The following is a 22224-nucleotide window of genomic DNA, read 5'->3' as shown; positions in this document are numbered from 1 at the left end:
AGTAATACTTTAAATATATACTAATTATTTTATTATTAATAAAAAATATTAGAATATTTTTAATAATCTTAATCTAAATTTAATTATTTTTATATCTAAAAAGTAAAAAAAAATAAGATAATTATTATCTTCTATATTAATAAAAATAAGAATATAAATAATCTTAAAGATAATCTAAAAAATAAATTATTATTAAAAATAGAAAAACTAGTTTTATTTAAGTTTTTAAATATTATATATACTTAAATAGAAATAAAAATCTGATTTTCTTAATTTCTCTGCTATTATAATTACTGTTTTAAACAGTATAAAAAATAGTATAATCTTATTAGTTTATTTAATATTAGATATTATTTTTTTTATATTAGATTTTATAAAAAATTTTTTTAAAGTATAATATACCCCTCAGCTTCACGAGGAAAAAGATTAAATAAATTAAATAAATTAAATAAATTAAGCAGATTAAGTAAGTTAAATAAATTAAATAAATTAAATAAATAAATTAAAAGAATTAGAATTATACTATAATATTAAGCAAATAAGCTAAATCTAAAGAATATTACTATACTATAATTAAAAATATATTATATTTTATATATTATCTGTATAAAAAAAATATATATATTATTAATTAATCTGCGGTTATTAATCTATTTATTATATCTAATCTTTCTAACCGGCAGATATAAACAGTTAAAATAATAATTATATTTTAATCTGATTATAACTATATAGTTAAAATTTTTTTATATCTTAATCTAACCGCCAGGTTATGGCCAGGTTAAGGTTAAGGTATAACGGTCAGGTTAATCCACTCTAAGCAGATCAAGCAGATTAAATAGATTAATTAGATTAATAGAATCACTGGGATCAAATAGATTAAATAGATTAAATAGATTAAATAGATTAAATAGATTAAATAGATTAAATAGATTAAATAGATTAAACAGGTTGAGCAGATAAGCTAAATCTAGATAATATTATTATACTATAATTAAAAGTATATTATACTTTATATATTATTTTTATAAAAAGAATATATATATTACTAATTAACCTGCGGTTATTAATTTATTTACTATATCTAATTTTTCTAACCGGTAGATATAAACAGTTAAAATAATAGTTATATTTTAATCTAACTATAACCATACGGTTAAAATTTTTTTGTATTTTAATCTGACCGCCAGATTATAACCAGGTTAAGATTAAGATATAACAGTTAGGTTAATCCACTCTAATTCTATTTGCCTAACTATATTTTACTAAATATTATATTATAGGATTTAAGATTTAGAATTAGAAATAATACTTTTCTAAACAATCTTCTATTTATTAATAGATTAAATCGGATTATATAAGTAAGAGATATGGCGGTCTTCTTATCAAATATTAGGAACTACTTGATGTAGTAGACACGCTGGTTAGGTAAGAGAAGTAATAGCAATATTATATTAAAATAGTTAAAGATAAAAGCAGTCTTCTATTAATTTTAAGACTAATTCTTCAGAAATCTTCTTTAAAAAATTCTAGGACAATATATAATACAGGAAGAAGAATAAGCAATATAATAATATAAATATCCAGATTAAAAGCCCGGCGAATTAGTATCGACTCCGGAGCGGGCTGCTATAATGGTAGGTATGGGCTGCTGTAGCAGTAGGTATTGTATAACATTAAATCTAATAATATTTTTTAGTTTTTTAAGTCTGGCTGTAGTAGTTTCCAAGAATTTTTCTACTTATATAGTATAGTTTATGTTAATATAAATAAAAGTATTTATTTTAATATCTACTAATATTCTTACAGGTACTGCTGTAGTATTATTTAAAATAAAAATCTAAATTATAAAATTATTTTTCTGGTTTTTTAACAACTTTTTTAAATTAATATATCTATAATTAATACTAAGTTCGCCTAAAATAAAGTTTTTTTCTAGATAGAGTTTTTTTCCGAATTATTTATTAAGTTTTTTTTAATTGATTAGATTTAGGGCTTCTTCTTAGAATAGTTGCAGCTTAAATATTTCTATTTTTTATAATAAAAATATTTTTTTTTAGTAAATAGTACCGCTTATATTTTATTATTTATATAAAATCTAGGATTTTTTTATACTTTTTTTAGCTTAAACAGATTAATTACTAATAATTATACTAATTTTTTATATTAAGAATTAAGCCTAATAATAGTATTTTATATTTTTATTTATATTCACTGATATATTTATATAAGTAGTAGCAAATTACTTAAAATTGATATTTAATTTATAGAATTTAACTAAAATTAGTTTTTTAAACTTAGAAAATAATTTTTAATAAAAATTAAATTTCTAAAATTTATACTAATATCTGCTTCTTTTATTAAATAGCAGAACTAAATATAAAAATTGTAAAACTTTTAGCTAGGATTTATTTTAAGTTATATATATTTTAGATAGATATTTTACTATTAGTTCGGGTCTATATAAATACTAGCTAGATATATAAAAATATTAGATATATTTTTAAATAAATAGTCAGCTTCTATTCTTAGTCGGGGCAGCAGATATTATCTGATATTTTTTTTATAATAACTAGCTATATATATCTTTTGGAGTTTCAGATTCTTAAAATAGTTAGTATTTATTTCAAGTTGTTATTCTATTACAAGTTTCGAATTATTAAAAATAATATTCTTTTTATTACTAAATATAGAAAGATCAGAGATTTTTAATATCTTTCAGCTACTTATAAATATCTAATTTATATTATTATATATTATAAAAGCAGTATTTTTCTGTATAGTAATATAATTCTTTTTTATTTTTATAGTATTTAGGTTCTGGATTAAAACTTTTTTATTTATTTTAGCCTATACTAGTTTTCTATTTAAAATATTTATTTTATAAGTTAGATTTTTAATCTGTTTTTTGAACTTGTTATAGGTTCTTAGTATTATTTTAAAAATATATTTTAGATTTTTTTTATAAAATTTATTAAATTTTTTACAAAATATATCTCCGCCTGAAGCTTTCTAGATATTATTTATTAGTAAAATTAATTTTTTATTATTTTATCCGACTGTTTTTAGTTTCTGCGTGTTATAAACTATTTTAATATATTTTTCTAGTTTTTTAATTACTATAAGACCTCCAGCTGCGGCAACAGTTTGGTTTTTTTTTAAATCGGTTACTATATAGTTTATAACTATAATAGTAAAAAAGTCTGTATAATTAAGTTATATTTATTTTTCTGTTTTAAAAGTTATAATTATAATTTTTTAAGACCGGCTGTTATTGCCGTCGGTATACGTAGTAGATAGGTTTTTAAGTTTATATATAATTATTTATATATTAAATTAATTATAAGTCTTATCAAGAGACTTAAAAAAAAGTTAAAAATAATACTTAAAATTATATAAAAGCTGTTTAAAAAATTAGAATTAATATATTTAGTACTAAAATACAAGAATTTTAAGCATAAAAAAGAAAAAAAATATAAGTCTACAGCTTATTTATTGCGGGGCAGCTTAAAAAGTAAATAAAATAAATACTACAATTATAGTAAACAAACTAATTAGATTTACTGGATACAATGGGTAAAGCAGGTATATAGGATTAATAGGGTTATTTGGGTGTTCAGGGTGCTTGGGGTGTTCAGGGTGAGGACTGCCCTCACACTGGCAGTATTACATTATCTTTTCAAGTCCACTTGGTTTCAGCAAAGTCACATAACCATATTCTATCTTGGATTGCTAGAACTATTAGATATTAAAATATCTCAGGCTCAAGGTATCGTCGCATTAGGATTCTTCATTCAAAAGCCTTGTATATAATTTCTGTATTAAAATGAGTTAGAAGAGAAAGCGTCCTGGTGAACGGTAAAGCTATAAAAAGTCGAAATATTGTAGAAACACTATAGAAAATAGGATTATTGCAACTTGGCGATTAGCTTGCTGTAGATATACGGCGTCTATGGTTTGCGCTACAAGACTGTTTCGGCGCAGATCCGGATTATTACTTTGGCACGCTTGGGCAATGGGCCGGATCGAAGACAACAATTGGGCGGTCATCGAACAAGCAGCACTGGGCTCTTCGAAAGAGACAATGTCCCCTCGCATAGTCTCTATGTCGCCGGTGGAATCAACATGAAACTGGCAAAAAGAGACAAAAACATACAACAGAAGGGATTCGCTGGTGGTCACCCACCCAACTACTAACCTCCCGGCGTGTGGCTTAAGTACGGCTGAGCGGACGGGAAGCCCTGTTTTCCACACCCTGTGGTCGTATGTATCTGGATCCTTCAAACTGTGAAATAAATGGGAAAAAAAGAACTCGAGTAACATCTTTCGCACAGTACGCGTGAGAAACCAGATCACTCTAGAATATAGCTTGACTGTAGGACTTCATCGCAATATCACTGCAGCCCTGAGAGACCCCTTGGTACTGTGAACAGCCTCACTGTAATGGACTAGATCGTGGAGAATCGTTGTGAGGCAATAGCTGTATCTGCGGAATGAGAGAGGCCATTGTAGTTTTGCTTTGTCCGAGTGCATGCAGTTGGGAGGCCTCGTTGGGGGTCTTGTCCATCAGCTTTCATCAGCTCTTGCTTGCCAAGAGCAGTCATCAACTTGAATTAGCGGCAGTAAGCTGTATGCGAGTAAGGGGGGGACTGCCAGACGGACTAGACAGAGCATGAGCAGGTGCTACAAGTTCACAAAGCTCGGTTCCCGCGTGGAAGCTGTACGCGGCACGAACCAAATCATATGCACAATCGGAGATCCCGCCTAAGGCGGCGACGGCGGTATACATCATGCATCCAACCATGCGGGTGCTTGGAGGAATGGTTGGTCTGGGTTCATCACGCATGGGCTCTGGGACGAGCCTTGTAGAGAGCATCTCAATGAGCTGGAACAACGCAACTTTCCCGAGGTCCAGGGGGCATTTCACCGCGATGGGGGGAGGGATTCGACCTTTGAGCATCTGAGCTGGTTTAGTGACATTCTCGAGATCAGGGGTATGGTATGAACTTCACCTGCTGCTTCCGGTGAGGCGCCCAGGAGCTTACTGATGGAAAATTGCGCAGTACCTAGGGCCCAGGGCTTCTCCGTGGAATGCTATATGATTAATCTCATCTAGCTGTACTGTGCGCTACTTAACTTCCGATAATGTCTGAGCCTCTTCCGTTTTGTTTTCAGCTTCCGCTATCTTTGTAGTCCACGAGCAGAAAGATCGATGTTCGGCAGAACCATCAAGAGCATACCCTCCAGGCACGGTAGCAGTCACCTACCCACCCGCACTCTGGTACGCGCTCCGTCAGCGCGTCGCTCAGTCTTTCAAAGTATTCCAAGAACCTCCTGCGAGGGGCTCCTCCCTCTAATTTTGACCCTTCTCCATCTCCCACTCCAACCCTCCCAGCGGCCGATCCAATAGATCCACTCGAGACAGATCAAACGCGCGCTGGCCCGCCCACCGATCCAGCGACTCCCAGTCCGCACAGCGGTGCACGTCGACGTCGAAATTGGTCGGGTAAAACTCGGTTGGGGCGGCCGCATGTTGCGCGGTGTCGTTGATCCACCGGAAGGTGACGAGGGCGAGGTCCGGCTGGCACATCAGGCTCTCCCGGATGTACTCGACGCAGTGGTCGGCGTGCTTCCACTCTCCCGGTCCGCGTAGTAGTGTTCCTTGAACATCATATGCTTTATCTTTTTCTGTGTTATTCATCAGCGAGAGAGAGAGAGAGAGACAGACATGGTTTATCGACAAGGGGCTGTTGGGGGATAGACTCACCAGGCAGTGTAATGAGTGGTAGACGCTGAGAGACACGATCCCCTCGGTGTGGTCTTGGGTGTACACCGACTTCAGGCTTTTCTCCTGGAGATATCCGATTGGCACGCGGATGTTGTCGTCTGAAGGGAATTGTTATCCTATGGAACGGACACGTACACATTGGAAAAACCCGATTCACTTTGCAAAAGGTCATGCCAGGCACTCTCCAACTCCGGCCGTGGGGTCCCTGCCAGCGGATTATCGACGATGTTCGTGGGGAATCGTCGAGAGCGCCATTGCAGACCCTCTCTATCTGGTACTGCGCAAGATATATTAGTCGAGGAGAGAAGAGCAGGGCAAAGGAGGAGGAGGAGGAGGAGGAGGAGGAGGAGGAGGAGGCAGGACCTACAGGGAAGCGCTGGACGAGTTTCTTCGTTCCTATCGTTTAGGGCATGGCGCACAATGGCCAATGTGAGGAGCTTGTAACTCAGCAAGATGCATAGATGAATGAGCCATGGGGCAAATCTCCTCGTGAAGCTCCTCTTCGGTGCTTGAGTCAGAAGATCTTTCTCGAAGGACGGACAAGTAAGAGGAGGAGTGCGGGCTCGTTCTTCCTCCGCAAGCAATGGCTCAGCAACATACTCCTGAAGCGCCATGTTTTCCAAGTCTTTCCTCGTCAGGGGACCGTACCTTCTACCCCCCGCTCCGATGTGTGATTGATTATATGGTTGTGAAGTTACTGAGTTCAAAAGCGACTCGTTCCAACCAGTCCAGCTTACTGTACTAAGAAGCGAGCGACAATCATACTACTAATTAGATTTGCCCCGCAGGTAGCTAGTTCAGTCATCACACCACACATTGCACCGACAAGAATGCAGTCTGCATGATGGTTGACTAGCAATCACAGCTGTTATCACAATGTACTGCAGAGTGTGCCATGATGAGGGGGAGCGCCGCCTCGGACCTGTGGTCAGTTGAACCCCCTTCCCCCAGCTTTGTTTGCCTCGCTTAGGATGCTACTTTCATCGTGGCAAGAACGCGGCAGATGCGGTAAGGATTCGGTCCGAGATGAGGGGGTGAATAATTACACTATCTCTTACCAACCTGGAGCTTCTCAAAAATATGCTAGTGCTTATGGAAGAAAGGCATCGAGTCTTTAGTTTCCGTAAGGGTGTTCCATCCAGCTGGCTGGAGGAGCATAGACTATCTGTATCAGGATAAGATATCAGTAACTATCCTATCAAGAATCTTTCCTAAGTAACAGAGGTATTTCTGATCTTGGGGTTAGAGGCACCAAGAATTTAACCTTGTTGGACTCTATCTTCGACCCTCTGGGCTCTCAAGTCAGATATGGACACTTCAATGATTGGGTGCTTATCACCATGGAGCTTCTACTTTATGACATAACCAACAAACGACTTCAAAACAACACCAGCAAGAAACCATAATGAATCCACCAGTCCAGGAGGACCACTAGGAAAAACATGTTTATAGCGAATGCGGTTTCGATAAGTCGAGAACCAATCGCATCTCCCTTTCAAATCACCCGCTTGAACCCAAGGCCAATCTTCCAGATCCGCGTTGTCGCCATGGCCACCACCGAAGCCGAAAGCAGGGCACCGCACCTCACGATGAGCCCGACCCAATGGCGACCCTCCCCACCGTGTCCTCTGTTCAGGATTGCGCCGGCGATGGGGGTGCTCACCAGCACGCCGCAGCCCAGCACCGCCAAGGTCATGCCCAGCCGGGTCCCGATCTTACTACGGTCGGCAGAGAGGCTCACGACGCCCCCCGAGGCGAACCCGTACAAGACGCAATACACAGTCCCGGGGTCGTGTGAATGGCGATAGGTGCAAAGGTCATCACAGCACCTACCAGTGCGACTACCGTCTGGACGTTGATCGACCCGATCCGATCGGCATAGTATCCGGGGATCAGCCGCCCGGGCAACGAGCTGGCGTTGATAATCACTAGGATGTAGGTAGTGATAGTCTACGACACAGTAGTCTCCTGAATCGCGAACAGCTGGATGTAATACAGAATGATCTAGAAGCCCATGAACCCAGGATCAGGCCGGTGTTGAGGAGGTAGGGCACATCTCGGAATGCGGTCCGGTCCACCAGGCTCCATTGCGTGGTCGGCGGCGCTCGCGAGCGCATCAGGACCACCGGCGGGAGCATTGTTACCAGGACGATGAGGGCAAGGACTCGGGTGGTCCAGCCGAAGCCGATGCGGGCTGAGGGCGGGTGAAGATGATCGGGTAGATGACGCCTCCTATGGCCGTGCCCGCGGAGGAGGCCCCCATCGCCAGCGCAGTGCGGGCGTGGAAGTACTGAGAGATGATCGTCGGGGCCGGCACGTGCAGGCACCCGAACCCCAGCCCCATGGTCAGCGCCTGCGCCAGAAACACCTGCCAGTATGCCGTGCACAGGCTCGTCATACACATCCCCAGCACGGTGAGCAAGGCCCCGAGCACTAGCAAGGACCGCATGTAACCTGCGTCGACGATCGGCCCTACAATCGCCGAGACAATGAACATGAGGAAGGCTTGCGTGGATCCAATCCATGAGATGTCCGAGGAGGATTTGGAGGCGAGGAAATCCAGTTCGTAGAATGTCTGGAAGACCCCGAAGGCGTGTCATAAGTCCCCTGGAGAGATTTGGTTGGTTAGAATGTTACCCCGATCTGGGTGTGGGTAAGCTTGCTTACCATGTGTTGAGATTCAGACAGAAGGCTCCCAGGACTTGCAGCCATGCAAACCAGTCTTCGGTGGGGGCGGAGGAGGAGGGTGATGATGATGATGAAGATGATGATAATGATTCCTCCCCGACATCGTTGGTTTCTTGTTGAAGACCATCTTTCTCTTTGTGCTGGACTCCAGTGAAGAGTTGCGCCATGAATTTACAGAGGCTGATGTGTAGTGAGTTCGGATGTGGGCGAATTCTCACTGTAAGGGTGCGAGGGAGGGGAGTGAATAGTGGGGAAGGCGGGCTTGGAGTCCCCATGATCTTGTACTAAATTGAGGTTACAATTGTCTAATGGATTAAAATGACAATGTTGGAATGATAAGAATAAACTCGGACAGTGAATGATAGTACTTACTACATTTCCAGACTTGGACTTCAAGATTCCCACCTCACCTTTTCCAGATGGCTCACCTTATATCATCCCCTTTGAGACCCTGGATCGCAAGAAAATCATACAATGTGACATCAAGAAACCATAATGAACCCACCACCACTACAACTACCACTACTCCTACTCTCTTTCTCTGGCAATAGGGCCAGCTTGGGAAATGAGTTCACTCGGCTCTTTTTTGGAGCCACCAGCATCCTGGAAATTCAACAAAGCTCCCTCGGCGAAGCACAATTCAAGGAACACAAGTCAAAAAGGAATGACAAGGCTCTGCGCAGGGTGCGTCAGCACTAACAGTTCGACAGAACCTAACTAATGCCTGGCCCGTGGGTACTTCCTTAGCTCTAACAGCTCCCAAACTCGAGAGGTGCCTGGTCCCTGGAAGGAGGGGAGACAGCACTACGTGAAGTATGGAAGAAAATTCGGGTTCCGTGATTCGCAACAAAGTAGAACAATCAAATGCTTTCCCCATAGATGACATAGCTAGCCCTAATAGAATCATAGATACACTTTGTCGGCATATGTTTGTGTTGCCAGTCACATATCAAAATCCACCTCGTGCCGACTCCGGGGCTTAATCACATTGGCCTGACTTTTGGACGTGAAGGTCGAGCGGAAACCCATGTTTCACACCAAGAAAAAGAATCAAGAAGCCGGACATTTGCCCTTGCAGGTATTAAATTTGGCATCGACCGCACTGATACATTCGCTGTAGCGCCAGCCACAGGCGTCCGAGTCGCCACACGTAGCCGACTCCTCGTTACAGGCGTTATTTCCACAATGTAACTCGTTGAAACAGTCGCAGAGACAGGGCGTGATCAACGATCCGCATGATGGCGCCCCCTGACAAGGGGTCACCGTGGGGGTGGTGATGGTGGTTGCTGCAGTGGTGGCCGACGGGGCCTTGTCGCACTTCTCCTCACATTCTATCCGCTCCGACTCCACCGCCTGATTGCAGAGCGCTCGACTCGCCGGGTTCTGTGGTGCCAGAACGCACCGGCCAATTCCCACAATCGAATCAGCAATGCAGCCGTCTTTGCAGCCGCCGACCGGCTCACGGGGTGGGCACTCGGCCTGACAGCCCCGGTGCTTGGAGTTTGCGGCTCCGATGCAACTGTCGCGGTTCGCGGAATTGGGCCGAGTGGTGATGCATCGGATCGTGTCCAGGAGTGCGTTGCGCTCACAGCTTTCGTGGCATTGGTCGGGGTCACCGCTGTCCGCGACGACAGGGCATTGGACGTCGCATTGTTGGAAGATGCAGTTGGAGATTCCATCGTCGCAGCCCCGTTGGCAATTTGCGTGGAACCGATTTGCCTGGCGTCTGTTTTGGATTTGCGATGCGATGTTCCAGCATTCGTTCAGGCATTGATAGCTATCTCGGACACAGCGTTCATAGCAGGGTTGGGCGGAGCATTGGTCGGACTGTGCTGCAGCACCAGACATCATCATGCCACCAATCACCAGAACGATCGCTCCGATCTTGGAATACATCTCTGCTCGAAGGAGAAGGACTTATTGTTTTGAGGTTGAGATCTCGGGAATTTGCCCTTCAACGAGAAGTCCTTAGGCCAGGAGGCAGACGGCAATATAAATAGTTTGTAGGCAAGCATGGATCACTTGATGAGGATAGCTCAAAGAACCAAAGGCCAGCTGGAAACCCAGTCGTTGAAGTCATCTTCAAGAAATCTGGAGGAAACCCTTCCGTGTAGAGACCAACACTCTCTGGTTCCACCTCGCAGCAGCTATCTTGAACACGAGCAAAGTTAATTTTCGGTCCGACCTAGAATCCACTGCCCCTTCACCAAGGTGCAGAGACATGGCTCAATGAAGGTAATCAGAAATAAAGGCACAAGATACCATGGATGAGATCTCATACGGGTGAACCATAAGATTATTGTGGTTAGCTGGTGATTTGCGAAATTGAGTTGGAGCTGGAGCGATCGATTTGTCTTGGCTAAAGAGAGTTGAACACGAGCTCAGGCTGACTTCGAGTTAGAAAGTATAAATGGCTATAGTGTAAGTCGCATGAACCGGTAGAACCCCCCTCATATTCGAATTGCAGCAGCGAAACCAGGATGTCATTGGTTTGTCTTTTAGACTTGCCCGATACTGATTTCCAGGACTTGCCGGACTAGCTTGGGTGAAGTCCTCCATGCGGCGGCTCGAGCATGCACACCAGAGGAGATCTCCGGCCTGCTAGCAATGAATCCAAGACCGCTGAATGCGCCGGACCGGCGTGAGCAGACGCCCTTTCTCAGGGCTTTTTGCGCTCGTGGCTTAGATAATTGCGAGCAGCTACTGAAAGCGGGAGCTGACGCGTGCATTGGAGAGATTGATGGCCGTTGTCCGCTGCGCTGGGCTTCGGAAGAGATCGAGGATGTCGAACTGCTGGAAGAACTACTCTTAGACACTGATCTTGTTCCACCCGACGGCCATGGAAACAATCTGCTTCAGAAAGCAGTTCATGGACTTTCGGTCTCGAGAGTTCGTGACCTCTTGACCTCCTCAGCTACTCACCTGCACGGTGGGAATAACTTTGGAGATAACCCTCTCCATGTGGCTTTATTCGAACGGAAAGCACAGCACAACAGGGGAAATGATCAATCTCATTCTCCAAAACAACAACGGCTCCTCTCTTGCCAGAACTTTCAGCCATAGTGGCAAGGCCCCTGTAAACTTTGCATTGGAAAGAAGAAGAGAAGGCAGTATGGAAATCTTCGTGCAACGCAGCAGGAACTTCAGACTCGGAGTCAAATGGGAGTCAAACCCCCCATTATCCAGAGATGGTCCGGTTGAACGTGGTACCCCGATCTACTACACCTTATCGAGGAATCAGCCCCCACCCTTCCAGCTCAAGAAAGAATGTTGGTGGATCAGTGCGGCGGGCCTCGTCGGGATAGGTCCAGAAATGACCCGCGAGAGTTTGTGTCGAAGCAGCGCTTCAAGGAACCACTATCCTCTCTCCACTTCAGGCATTATTTACAGGAGACAGGGAATGCGATATCTGCTCATCGAGGACCACTGAGCTCTTTTACCCAACTTCTCCAGGGTTACTAAGTCTGATGGCTGACTAGATTGTCCAGGTCTTCTATGCGGGTGTCTGCCATTCTTGCCAAGCTTAACAGGTCCGCCTCTCTACTTCGATGATCCTGGTTTAGCCTAGTTGATTTGTCTTGTCTGCGTTGTGCTTGTAGGTGAACTCCTAACAATTCGGATACATACACAGTTCCTAGTCAGGTCCGTAGGAGAAAGGCAACGAAAGTGGCTACCTTGTCCTCGGTATGTCGCGAAATATACATCGTACATCTCTGGCTAATATCGACGCCCCCACCGTGATCCAGAAAGCACAAACTGCCCTAGCGGCCATTGACCGATCGAACCGACCCACTGAGCTTAGACCCGGACATAAGTAGAACATGGATCCCGTCTCCCCCAACCACCACCACCACAATCTTCTCCTACATTGCTCTACGACGTCCTCATCACCAGCGCAGGCCCCGCGGGTCTCTCCGCGGCGCTCTGCCTGGCCCGCAGCCTCCATACAGCCGTCGTCTTCGACTCGCAGACCCAGCGCAACCGCCCCACGGCGCACCTGCACGCCGTGCTCACCTGGGATCACCAACCTCCTGCGCGGTTCCTCACGGACGCCAAAGCCAACCTTCTCACGCGCTATCGTACCATCCAATTCCATGACGCCAACGTTCAAAGCATCGAGCAGGCCCCGCAGGGGCTCTTCCACGCTCGCGACCACACCGGAGCCGTGTGGCGCGGCCGGAGCGTCCTCGCCATCGGGTGCGTGACATCCCGCCCGCGATTGAGGGGTACACTGACTGCTGGGCGAGTGAAATGTGCGTTTAGCCCCTCTTACCCACCGACGCAGAGAATTGGATAAGAATGCTGTAGAAGAGGTTTTGCTAAAGTGTGAATCATACGGTCCAGCTTCCACTGTCTCTTCTGCCACGGGTACGAAGAGCGAGGCGCGGAGTCCTGTGGGGTGCTCTGCGCCGGGGAGTTGCTGGCCGCTGGGCCCGTGGTGCACATGGCCCGACTGGCCGCACGGTTGGCCAAGCGGGTGACCCTCTACACGAACGGGGAGGGGGGCGAATTGGAGGAGCATATCCGGGGCCTCTTGCGGCCAGACGAGGTGGCCAGATTGGTGGTGGATTCCCGACGCATTGTGCGCATGGTCAAGGGCGAAGTGGCCTCGACGGTGATCCTGCAGTTCGCGACGGGCGAGCCGGTGGTGGAGGGGTTTGTGGTCAATCGCCCCAGGACAGAGCTCCAAGGAGCGCACCTAGTGGCGCAGCTGGGCTGCCGGCGCACCCCCCACGGGCTGATTGAGGCTGCCGAGCCCTTGTATCAGTCTTCGGTAGCGGGGATGTTTGCGGCCGGGGATTGTGTCGCGCTGGGCAAGACCGTGACAAATGCGATGGCCACGGGAGCATTTGCGGGGGCAGGGTTGGCGGCGCAGTTGGGGGCCAAGGCAGACATGCTGGATCTGAGTTGATGAAGGATTGTTCGACTGTGTAATCGTGGGCTTGGGTGCAGGACCTTCACGAGAATATACAGAGCAAGACTCCACCTACGCAATATATATGTTAAGCACTCCGTACAGCATTGGACGTTCCTGTGTTTGGTGGAGTCGCAGACCCCACATTTCGGGATACAATCTCGAAGCTAGCGGGCACTTGCCGACTCAGGGCTCCACATCTAATAACTCACCTGTATACCGTAATCGGTAAGCGAACCGACTGGGCAAGCGAGCCGGCAGCTGTGTATTACATACTAAAAAGGCTAAAACTATCTTATATATCAGAAAAAGACAGAATCAACAGATATTATCAAATTTCCACTCCCGCTTCTTCATTCCCTCAATCGATCACCTATAGCGTAGAGTATTGGGGGAGAACTCCCAGACCCCCCTTTCTTTCACCTTCTCCAATTCCCCAAAACTGATAAAGAAAAGAGCGGCGGGGTCAATACCAGCCTCCCCGCCAAAATCAGCATTAACTACGTCGTGTGCAGCGTCGTCCTGGCCGTCATCGAGGCGCGCAGGCGTCGGTCCTCCAGGCTTCTTCCGGGCAGACTTTCATTGGGGAGCAGATGTGGCGCATGGCGGAGGCGGCTCGGCAGAGCCAAAAGGAGCATACTTCTTTCTTTTCCAGTGCCAAGGGGCAGTCGTCAAGCGGCGCAGTCCCCCGATTTCCCGTCGAGTTGATGGTCAAGCACGTGGCGTTGGGGATCCAGGCGGTGGAGGCGGCCGGGGTCGTGCCCTCAATAGGGCGGGTGGCGGAGGGGGTGTGGGCGGTTGAGGCGAGATCGGAGGGCGCTGTGTATTGGGACTGCTTCGGGGATCCTGCTTCTGGGGAAACAAAGTAGCGCGGCAACAATTTGAGACTGTTTCTAGTTAATCATAATGGAAGTGTTGAGTTGTTGATTTCTCCAGGTGTGAACAATGTTTACTTTGTTGTATGTTCTTTGCGCAGTATGTAACTAGACCTAGGTTTATTTGGCTGATCTGTACCAATTCGCTCTGAATTCTAATGGTACTAATATTATATTTGACTAGGTACTTTTCTCTGCTTCTCTTATTTTAGTTTTTGGGGCTTCTGGCACTAATCTCCTCAACTACCCAGTTTTAAGAAGTATCTAATTTCAAAGCATGTTAAGATTATAAGGGCTGTTTGGGATTAGACAAATGTTCATCTAAGAACACTATTACATCAAAGTCCCGGAATACTCTGATGAATGTTGTATATGATAGCTATGTTAGCTAGGTAAAGAGTTCGGACTGTAAATCTACCAAGTATAGACATACTAGAAAAACTAGACGTTTGTAAATCAGTACAAATAGCTTGCTGTCCTAAATTGAAAGGTTCTGCTTTAGTTCGAGATCTATATTCCCTCGCCAGAGTTGGAAATCGAGTGAAAATCTATCATTCGAGAAGAAACACATACATAAGTAGATAGGTAGACTCTGTCTTTCTTGTCCAATCATCTAATAATCCTTTCCGAGTCCAAACATCTCCCGCACCACCGCATTATTATAATTATCAAGCGGCGCCGCCTCCGCCACGACGGACCAGACGGCGCCCACCCGCGCCGCCACCGCATCAGACAACGGCCCCCACCGCAGCGCCGCCAGCGTCTGCTCCAGCTGCCCGCTGTTTCGGGCCCCGACGAGGATCGCATCCCCGTGCGCCCCTCGCAGGGCCGAGTGGTACACCACCCACCGGTACGCCAACTCCGCCGGAGGAAGGCCGGCCTCCCGCGCGATCGCGCCCCACAGCCGCAGGCCCTCCCGCATGACGGGCGTGTTGACAGCGCGTGGTAGAACCCGCCCAGCGTGGTCGCGGGGTCCCATCTTCCCCGGTTCGTGGCACTCTCGCTTGCACTTCCACTACCACTACCACTACCACTACCACTATTCCCTTCAGTGGATGAACCTGCTGCTGCTATTTGTGGTGACTGTGGTTGCAACTGCTCCACCTCCTTCGCCAGCAGCCCGCCCGCGATAGGCGAGTACGCGTAGAACGCGATCCCGTGCCGGCGGAGAGTGTCCAGGAGTCCCGTCGTCTCGGCCCCGCGCGCGATGGCCGAGTAGTTCCCCTGGTAGACGGTGGGGCGGAGGTAGTCGTTTGCCTGGACGAGGCGGACGACCTCGTCGACCTCAGCGGGGAGGAAGTTGGAGAGCCCGAAGCGACGGATCCGGTTGGTGCGGTGGAGGTGCGTGATGGCTTCGAGGAGGGGCGCCAGCGGGGCGCGGCGGTCCGGCGCGTGGAGGTAGTAAATGTCCATCTGAGGGAGGTTATGTTAGCTCAGCTGTCTGTCTGCGGGTCTCTACCTCAACAGGCTAAGGATACAGAGGCCCGGGAGAGCTTACTTGATCGGTCTGAAGCTTTCGGAGACTCTCTTCGGCCGCAGCGAGGAGGACTTCTTTGGTGGCCGGGTCGGGCAGGAACCCGCCGGGGAATTTGGTGGCCAGGGCGAACCGGTCCGCGGCATGGGCCTGGCCCAGGAGCTCTTCGGAGCGGTCGTAGATGGGCGCCGTGTCATACAGAAACAGAACCCTTGCCAGAGTCACCGTGATCTCGTCCATGGCAAACCGCCGCGCCACACACGCCCGGTGCCCGACACTAAACGGACAGAAGGCCGACAGCATCTGAGACCGTTTCTGCCGCTGTTGTTGCCTCTCTTCCACGCCCATATCATCACTCTCCTCCCCCTTACAACTATTGTTTAACACATCCTCCCACCGACCAGGGAGATGCCAATCCGGCGTAAGGAAACAGGTCCGATCGCGCTGCACCGCGTAAATGGGGCAGCCGAGCACGGTGCCAGCAGGGAGCCACACCCCGTCGACCTGGATATCACCCTCGAGAACCCGCCGCGGCGCCAGGCCCGTCACCGGCGGGGCCAGGTGAAGGGTCTCGTGAATGCAGGCGTGCAGGTAGGTACAGCGGCGGAGCTGGGGGCTGCCGGGGCGGATGGCCTCGACAGTAGTGGAAAATTGGGTGCGTACTTCGGCGGTGGCGCGCGCCAGGGCGGCCGCGTGGTGGCAGAAGTGGAAGACGGCCGCGCTGAGGGCCACGGTCGTCGTGTCGGAGCCGGCGATGACAAGCTGCAGGAGCTCGATCCAGACCTCTTTGTTGGTCAGGGGCCGGGGGTCAGGGCCGGGGTGGGTAACGGTAGATGTGGTGAGGTGGCTGCGGAAGTCGGGGGTTATTTTTTGGGGGTGCTTTTTTGTTGTTGCTGGATCCAGCGGCCGAATGCACGGATCTGCGTCGAGATGGGGGCGAGGAACAGGCGATCGAGTCGGTATTTTTGGATCGCGGAATGGATGAAGCACTGTTCTCGGGAGTCGGTTAGCTCTCTGGTTTGGTGTTCTGGGTGCATGTTTGTTTTTGGGAAGCTGAAAAAAAAGGGGGGTCTGGGGGTTCTCCCCCAGGACGCCTCTGGAAGTACTTGTCATGGACCATGGAAGGGAGACCCTACGATCGCGTTCCGACGACTAATGCGGCTGATCACATTTGGGATATATTCGAAGCGCCGTGGATTGGAGGAGGCCAAAGGCCTGGCCATAACAGAGGTCGCTGATGATATCGAAGGTGAGATAGTCCGACAGTACTGCCATGTCCGTCGCTCGTCCTTCCTGGCTGGACTCCCCGAGCGAGGCGCAGAAGGTGCGAAGGTGCGACAAAACGCGCTCCTCGACGCCCTTCAGCGCCGAGGGGGTAAACAGCTGCGCAAGGATACGGCGCTTGGCTGCATGTTGGCCTTTATCCAGGCAGCTGATTGTGCTGGGGATGTGGCTGCTGGCGCTCATCACAGAATATGCATCGTCCTTGCGGACGTTGGCTCGAGCGGAATAGATTTGGGCCATTGCCGTCGATGGAGTCGGGGCCGAACCGCACGATCGGGCCTGTGGTCGAGGTTGTGGCTTCCGTTAGCATGTGTCTGTGGGTGACGCTGGCCTCAGGGATCGTACCGTACACATCATGCCATTCCCGGATTTTGAGATGGATGGTGCCCTGCCACGTGTAGTATGCGGCATACCAGTTCGTAAGCTTGGCCAGCAAGGGTCCAGGGTGTTAATGGAGACGGTGGAAGTAGATTTGATAGACACACAACCCGGCAATCTATGGTGTGGGTCCATGTTAGGGCTGTGGAGACGGAGATGGAGATACTGGAGGGGGAGACGGGGACATTGCACTGACGTAGAGTATGACGGGACGTAAGGTGTAGATGGGAGGGATATGTTCCAGCATTGTGATCAGATAAGAAGGAGATGGCTTTTAGTTGAATGAGGCTCCAAGCGATCTGCTCTAGCTGCCAGATATTTATACATGCGGGCTTCATGGTCGCCCACTGTCAGCCAACTCCGCTAGCGGGCCAAAGCCGACCTCAGCCGCCTCGGAGGCCCCGCTCATTGATACAAAGCTCAATCATAAATATCCATTTTGTCACTCCCACATCTACGCACCACAGGCTTATATATATATTACCAATGCATCACTGAACTGATGGCGGTCCAGACTTGTGCGCCATCGATGGCAAAACAACAATCTGGTCACCTAGACGACCCTGAAAACCCGCGGAATTGGCCCTATGCCCGACGATTGACCTTTGTGATCGGAGTCTGTATCGCCCCATTCGCTGTGTAAGACTTCCTCTTCCGGGTGGGCTCAGAGCTGTCGATGCTGACTCATTCTCTCCCCAGCATCTATGGCAACTCCGTCTACGTCGCGAGCATTTCGGGCGTCATCCAAAAGTTCAAAGTCTCCATCACGCTCGCCATCAGCCCCGTCTCCTTCTACTGTCTCAGCCAAATTATTGGACCCCCATCACCAGCTCAATCACTAGATGGCCCGCTGATTATCACCAATATAACTGATTTTAGCAGTCACAGTATTCTTGTTAATCCGAATATCTATTCTTGACGGCGGCCCGGGGCCTTGGTGCCTGAGCCGCCAGCTCACCGCCCACCCGGCTGCCTTAGCTACTAGTTCTCCGATAGCCTCACGTAGAGGAATCAACCACCATCTTCATCTTTTCTATCTGCTTCTCTTTTTACTTCCGCCTATCTCAAACTTACTCAACATTCCCAGCACTTTCGTACTATAGGCTTTTATAGGCTATTTAAGGGACTCCCCCGAGGACTCTCCGCTAGTAGTTGAATAGGTGAACGACCAGCAAATCCCTTCTGTTGTATGTTTTTGCTTTTGTTTTGGTAAAGTCTTGGTCTTAATTGATCCTATTCACTGCACGATGGCATAGCTAGTCCACCGGGGGCCAGCTCAGCGGGGTCCAGAAAACGTTCATCATAGTCCAAAATCCTCTATCATCCTGGGCAGAATATTGAATCACACGGAGTTATTTTCGGACCACGCCGAGCTGGGCGCCCCTAGTCCGCTATGCCCTCTGTTCGTGGCCCTGTGTGTAGTTCGCTCGTATTGAGGATCGATTCTGGTTCGAGCCAAGCACACTAGCATGGAGTCGGACAACTCAGGCCAAGAACAATGCCCAATCCCGCTCTTTCCGCTGTTGCGCCAAGTGTCATTACTCCACTGTTCCACTGTGCTGGCCTCGGCGGGTCTTGGCGAGAAGCGTTACTCGGTATATATATGTTTAACAGGTATTACTAAGGAAAAATGTTCACGGTGCATGGCCAGGCAGGCTGACGGCTGGTTCCAACTTTTCGGGAAGTTCTTGGCAAACCCTGATGGGAAGATACCGCCACCTGCCAACCGATGGCATCCATCCATTACTCCAGAATGAGGACATCGTTCCGTTCGCGGAAAGTTGGATAGGTGGGCCCCGGGGACCTCATCCTGCACGAATTAAATTATGCCAAGGGAATCGATGACAACGTGCTTGGAGCGGTGGACTTTTTGAAGTTCCGCCGTAATCGCTACCACTTTATTATTCCGTGCAGCCCGAAACTTCTTAGAAACCAGGCAAGAAAGTGAGAGAGTCTCGCTCGCTTTGGATACAAATAATTAAATCTCCCTTACCCCCCCCCCCCCCCCCCTTTCCGCTAAAGACCTTGAGTTGTGAACAAAAATACTCGGATCGTTCCACTGGCGAAGCTCTTGTGCCATGGCGGGAGGCTTTCTACCTTATCATGAGCCAGGAAGTACGGTCGCCCACACTCCCTCTAGACACTCTTCGATATCCAGTCTTCTGATCAATATGCAGTTGTCGACATCCTCATCCTGATTTCCTTCTTTTTCATCTTGTCCCTGGCAGAATGGGCTTCAGCGAAGATAATTCGCGCCGGCATCATCGGCCAAATCGCGGTTGGTATCATCTACGGCAAACCGCTCGCCGATATCCTTGAACTGGACTGGCAAGAAACCTTCCTATCTCTCGGCTATGTTGGCTTGATTTTGATCATATTCGAAGGTACACGGCTCATGTCGTGCCCCCCCCCCCCCCCCGCCGCGCTGATCTGGTGGTCCTTGAACTCAGCACTCACGCTCTCTTTTCCAGGTGGTCTGAGCGCTCGCCTCGATCTCTTACGGGCAAATCTGGTGCTTAGTATGCTTGGTGCAGCCACCGGGGTCTGCTTTCCCATTGGCCTGTCGTACCTGCTTCTCTATCTCGGATTTGGATATGGTGGGCTTCCTCATCCATGCACATATCTCCGTCTCTGCATAATCAGGCTTACGATTCCCAGGTGCTGTAGAAACCTTTATCATTGGAGCAGCGCTATCTGCGACCTCTCTGGGTAAGCAGGAAGCTGTGGCTCACCATTCTGTCGATCCCTTCAATGGGTCGTTTGCTTACACTGCCAAGGTACAACTTTTGCAGTGATCTCTTCCGCTTCCAGCACCGTCGATCTTGCACAGACCCGAGTAGGCGCTGTCCTGGTCAGCGCAGCGGTTATTGACGACGTGGTTGGGCTTGTCATGGCAAGGTTTGTGCGCATTTACTCCTGGCACAATCCTTCCGAGGGCTGGGAAGACCTTTCATACTGACAATCGCATTTCGCTCCTCCCCAGCGTCATCGAAAACCTTGGTCAGCTCGAAGGCGGCGGAGTCAACCTCGGCTGGCTGATCGGGCGGCCGATCGTGGCCTCGATCGCGATGGCGATCGTGACGCCGCTGGTGACCAAATACCTGTTCGCGCCGGGGTTCCGGCGGTTCATCGAGCACGACTTTGCGCGGTTCGACCACATCTCCAACATCGTGCTGATGACGCTGTCGCTGTGCGCGTTCATCACGATCGCGGCTTACGCGGGGACCTCGGTGCTCTTCGGCGCCTTCCTGGCGGGCACGTTCCTCACCTACCTCCCCAGCAAGCACCCGATGGGCCCGTTCGTGGTGCTGAGCCGGGAGGAAGGCGAGAAGTTGGCGCACAAGAGCCCGACCTTCGTTCACACCTTCGAGCGCTACCTCGTCGACGTCCAGAAGTACCTGATGGAGCCGTTGTTCTTCGCGAGCATCGGCTTCGCCATTCCCTTCGTGCAGCTCTGGACCGGCCGGCGGATCTGGCGCGGGATCGTCTTCACGCTTCTGATGGTCATTGCCAAGGTAAGAGGTTCTCCTTCCGGGAAGATAACTTCCTTTTTTTTTCTGCTCCGCACTCTCGCTCACTGCTTGGATTTCCGGTTTGCAAACAGTTTGTCGTGGGAGTGTGGGTGCCGATCTGGGGCCGGGGGCCTTTTCGCAAGCAGAAGCCGAGGTCAGGGGCGGTAGAGAATGGTGGGTTGGAACACGGGAGCCCGGCGCGTCCGGAGAATGGGGAGGCAAAAGACCCTGCGACCACACTATGGCTTTCAGCCTTCCTCTTGGGGTCTGCGATGGTCGCGCGGGGCGAGATTGGGCTCCTGATCATCGAGATCGGCTATAACGAGACATCCTACGTCAGCGAGGAGGGCTTCATCACAGGCGTCTGGGCGATCTTGCTCAACACGATCATCGGGCCGGCCGCGGTGGGGCTTCTGGTCAAGTACTGCGGCAAGCGCATCGGAGAAGGCGAATGGGGGCTTCAGCGCTCGGGGGCGGCGGTGGCCCCGGCTCAGGGGCTCGAGAACCCTGACTACATCTGATTCTGTGTGAGTTATTCTTCACGTGCGGGCGAGACATCAAAGAAGCTAGAAGCGAGCAGGATGGTCAGATCAGCAAGCACTGGCCCCTTGGAGCCTGACAGGGTCGGGTCAGGGCTGGCGACGGGGCTGTGAGGCGCGCTTCTCCGGAATCAAGAGAGGTGTTCCTTTCTTCCGGTGGGTGAAGAGCCCAGAGGTGAGAAGGCAAGGCTTCATTATCATAGTGAAGTGTCCCGGTCGAGGTTTTCTGGGCACTGTTGCGAATAGCTTGCTTGATATCGTTGATATGCTCTTAAAACGCGGGCAAGAACTCCCGTGTGGCTGCATGCATGGCTGGATTACGTACACTATCCCGTGGTATACGATTCACCACGAATCAGGAGCCATGGATGGCGAGCAGTCAATTGCTCAAGAAAATAGCCCAGACTGTGAAATATGCATCCAGTATCTTGGTCGGCGTTGCACTGATAGGCCGTAAATTTCTCCCAGTGCTGTTCACAGACAGGCCTGAGGCAACAACTGGCCGGGAGGTCTCCACGCATAAGAGTCTCGCCATACAATAGATAACATAATTTGACTATGACTAGGTGTAGCCTCATAATTGACATACCCCTGGTATTATCAGCTCTGGGGTTCTCCTGGGTCGAGCTTCGATTTCGCACTCGTGAAGAAGTCCTCCACGGGGCAAACGCCGACCCGGGCTCCATCCGAGACGGCGAACTCCAATCGCCGATGCCAACGGCACTGAACCAAGTCGTTCAGTATAGAACCCACACAACGTAGACCTAGTTC

The 22224-nt window shown here is 48.5% G+C and overlaps 6 protein-coding genes across 6 annotated transcripts; 2 read left to right on the top strand and 4 right to left on the bottom strand.

The window, feature by feature from the left end:
• Positions 1–5353: 5353 nt before the first annotated feature.
• On the bottom strand, positions 5354–6402 carry BO95DRAFT_450842 (oxidase ustYa family protein; the record flags this gene model as incomplete). The annotated part of the gene is made up of 4 exons (XM_025588044.1): positions 5354–5635; positions 5768–5886; positions 5946–6065; positions 6156–6402. The coding sequence occupies 4 exons, from the start codon at positions 6400–6402 to the stop codon at positions 5354–5356; spliced, it is 768 nt and encodes a 255-aa protein (XP_025445485.1).
• An 881-nt stretch (positions 6403–7283) lies between these two features.
• On the bottom strand, positions 7284–8751 carry BO95DRAFT_450841 (uncharacterized protein; the record flags this gene model as incomplete). Its single annotated transcript, XM_025588043.1, has 6 exons — positions 7284–7524; positions 7569–7716; positions 7809–7870; positions 7954–8363; positions 8491–8568; positions 8695–8751. The coding sequence occupies 6 exons, from the start codon at positions 8749–8751 to the stop codon at positions 7284–7286; spliced, it is 996 nt and encodes a 331-aa protein (XP_025445484.1).
• A 775-nt stretch (positions 8752–9526) lies between these two features.
• Positions 9527–10372, bottom strand: BO95DRAFT_460814 (uncharacterized protein; the record flags this gene model as incomplete). The annotated part of the gene is made up of 1 exon (XM_025588773.1): positions 9527–10372. The coding sequence occupies one exon, from the start codon at positions 10370–10372 to the stop codon at positions 9527–9529; it is 846 nt and encodes a 281-aa protein (XP_025445483.1).
• A 1790-nt stretch (positions 10373–12162) lies between these two features.
• On the top strand, positions 12163–13388 carry BO95DRAFT_489513 (uncharacterized protein; the record flags this gene model as incomplete). Its single annotated transcript, XM_025590572.1, has 4 exons — positions 12163–12290; positions 12371–12677; positions 12701–12729; positions 12821–13388. The coding sequence occupies 4 exons, from the start codon at positions 12163–12165 to the stop codon at positions 13386–13388; spliced, it is 1032 nt and encodes a 343-aa protein (XP_025445482.1).
• Positions 13389–14879: 1491 nt separating this feature from the next.
• On the bottom strand, positions 14880–15980 carry BO95DRAFT_450839 (Aldo/keto reductase; the record flags this gene model as incomplete). The annotated part of the gene is made up of 3 exons (XM_025588042.1): positions 14880–15281; positions 15371–15679; positions 15765–15980. 3 exons carry the CDS (start codon positions 15978–15980, stop codon positions 14880–14882), a joined length of 927 nt encoding a protein of 308 aa, XP_025445481.1.
• A 3451-nt stretch (positions 15981–19431) lies between these two features.
• Positions 19432–21908, top strand: BO95DRAFT_440034 (cation:proton antiporter). Its single transcript, XM_025585861.1, has 7 exons — positions 19432–19517; positions 19580–19786; positions 19874–19999; positions 20061–20111; positions 20180–20300; positions 20386–20917; positions 21007–21908. The coding sequence occupies exons 1-7, from the start codon at positions 19481–19483 to the stop codon at positions 21433–21435; spliced, it is 1503 nt and encodes a 500-aa protein (XP_025445480.1). The 5' UTR covers positions 19432–19480; the 3' UTR covers positions 21436–21908.
• Positions 21909–22224: the final 316 nt, after the last annotated feature.

Source organism: Aspergillus brunneoviolaceus (assembly GCF_003184695.1).
Source record: "Aspergillus brunneoviolaceus CBS 621.78 unplaced genomic scaffold BO95scaffold_12, whole genome shotgun sequence".
Taxonomy (NCBI): domain Eukaryota; kingdom Fungi; phylum Ascomycota; class Eurotiomycetes; order Eurotiales; family Aspergillaceae; genus Aspergillus; species Aspergillus brunneoviolaceus.
Note: the sequence above shows the minus strand (reverse complement) of the source record. Positions and strands in the feature narration are given on the sequence as shown.

Coding starts and splice junctions, on each gene's coding strand:
- BO95DRAFT_440034 (XM_025585861.1), top strand. CDS start 19,481: ATGGCGGGAGGCTTTCTACCTTATCATGAGCCAGGAA. Junction 19,787..19,873: donor GATTTTGATCATATTCGAAG/GTACACGGCTCA, acceptor TCTCTTTTCCAG/GTGGTCTGAGCGCTCGCCTC. Junction 20,918..21,006: donor TTCTGATGGTCATTGCCAAG/GTAAGAGGTTCT, acceptor GTTTGCAAACAG/TTTGTCGTGGGAGTGTGGGT.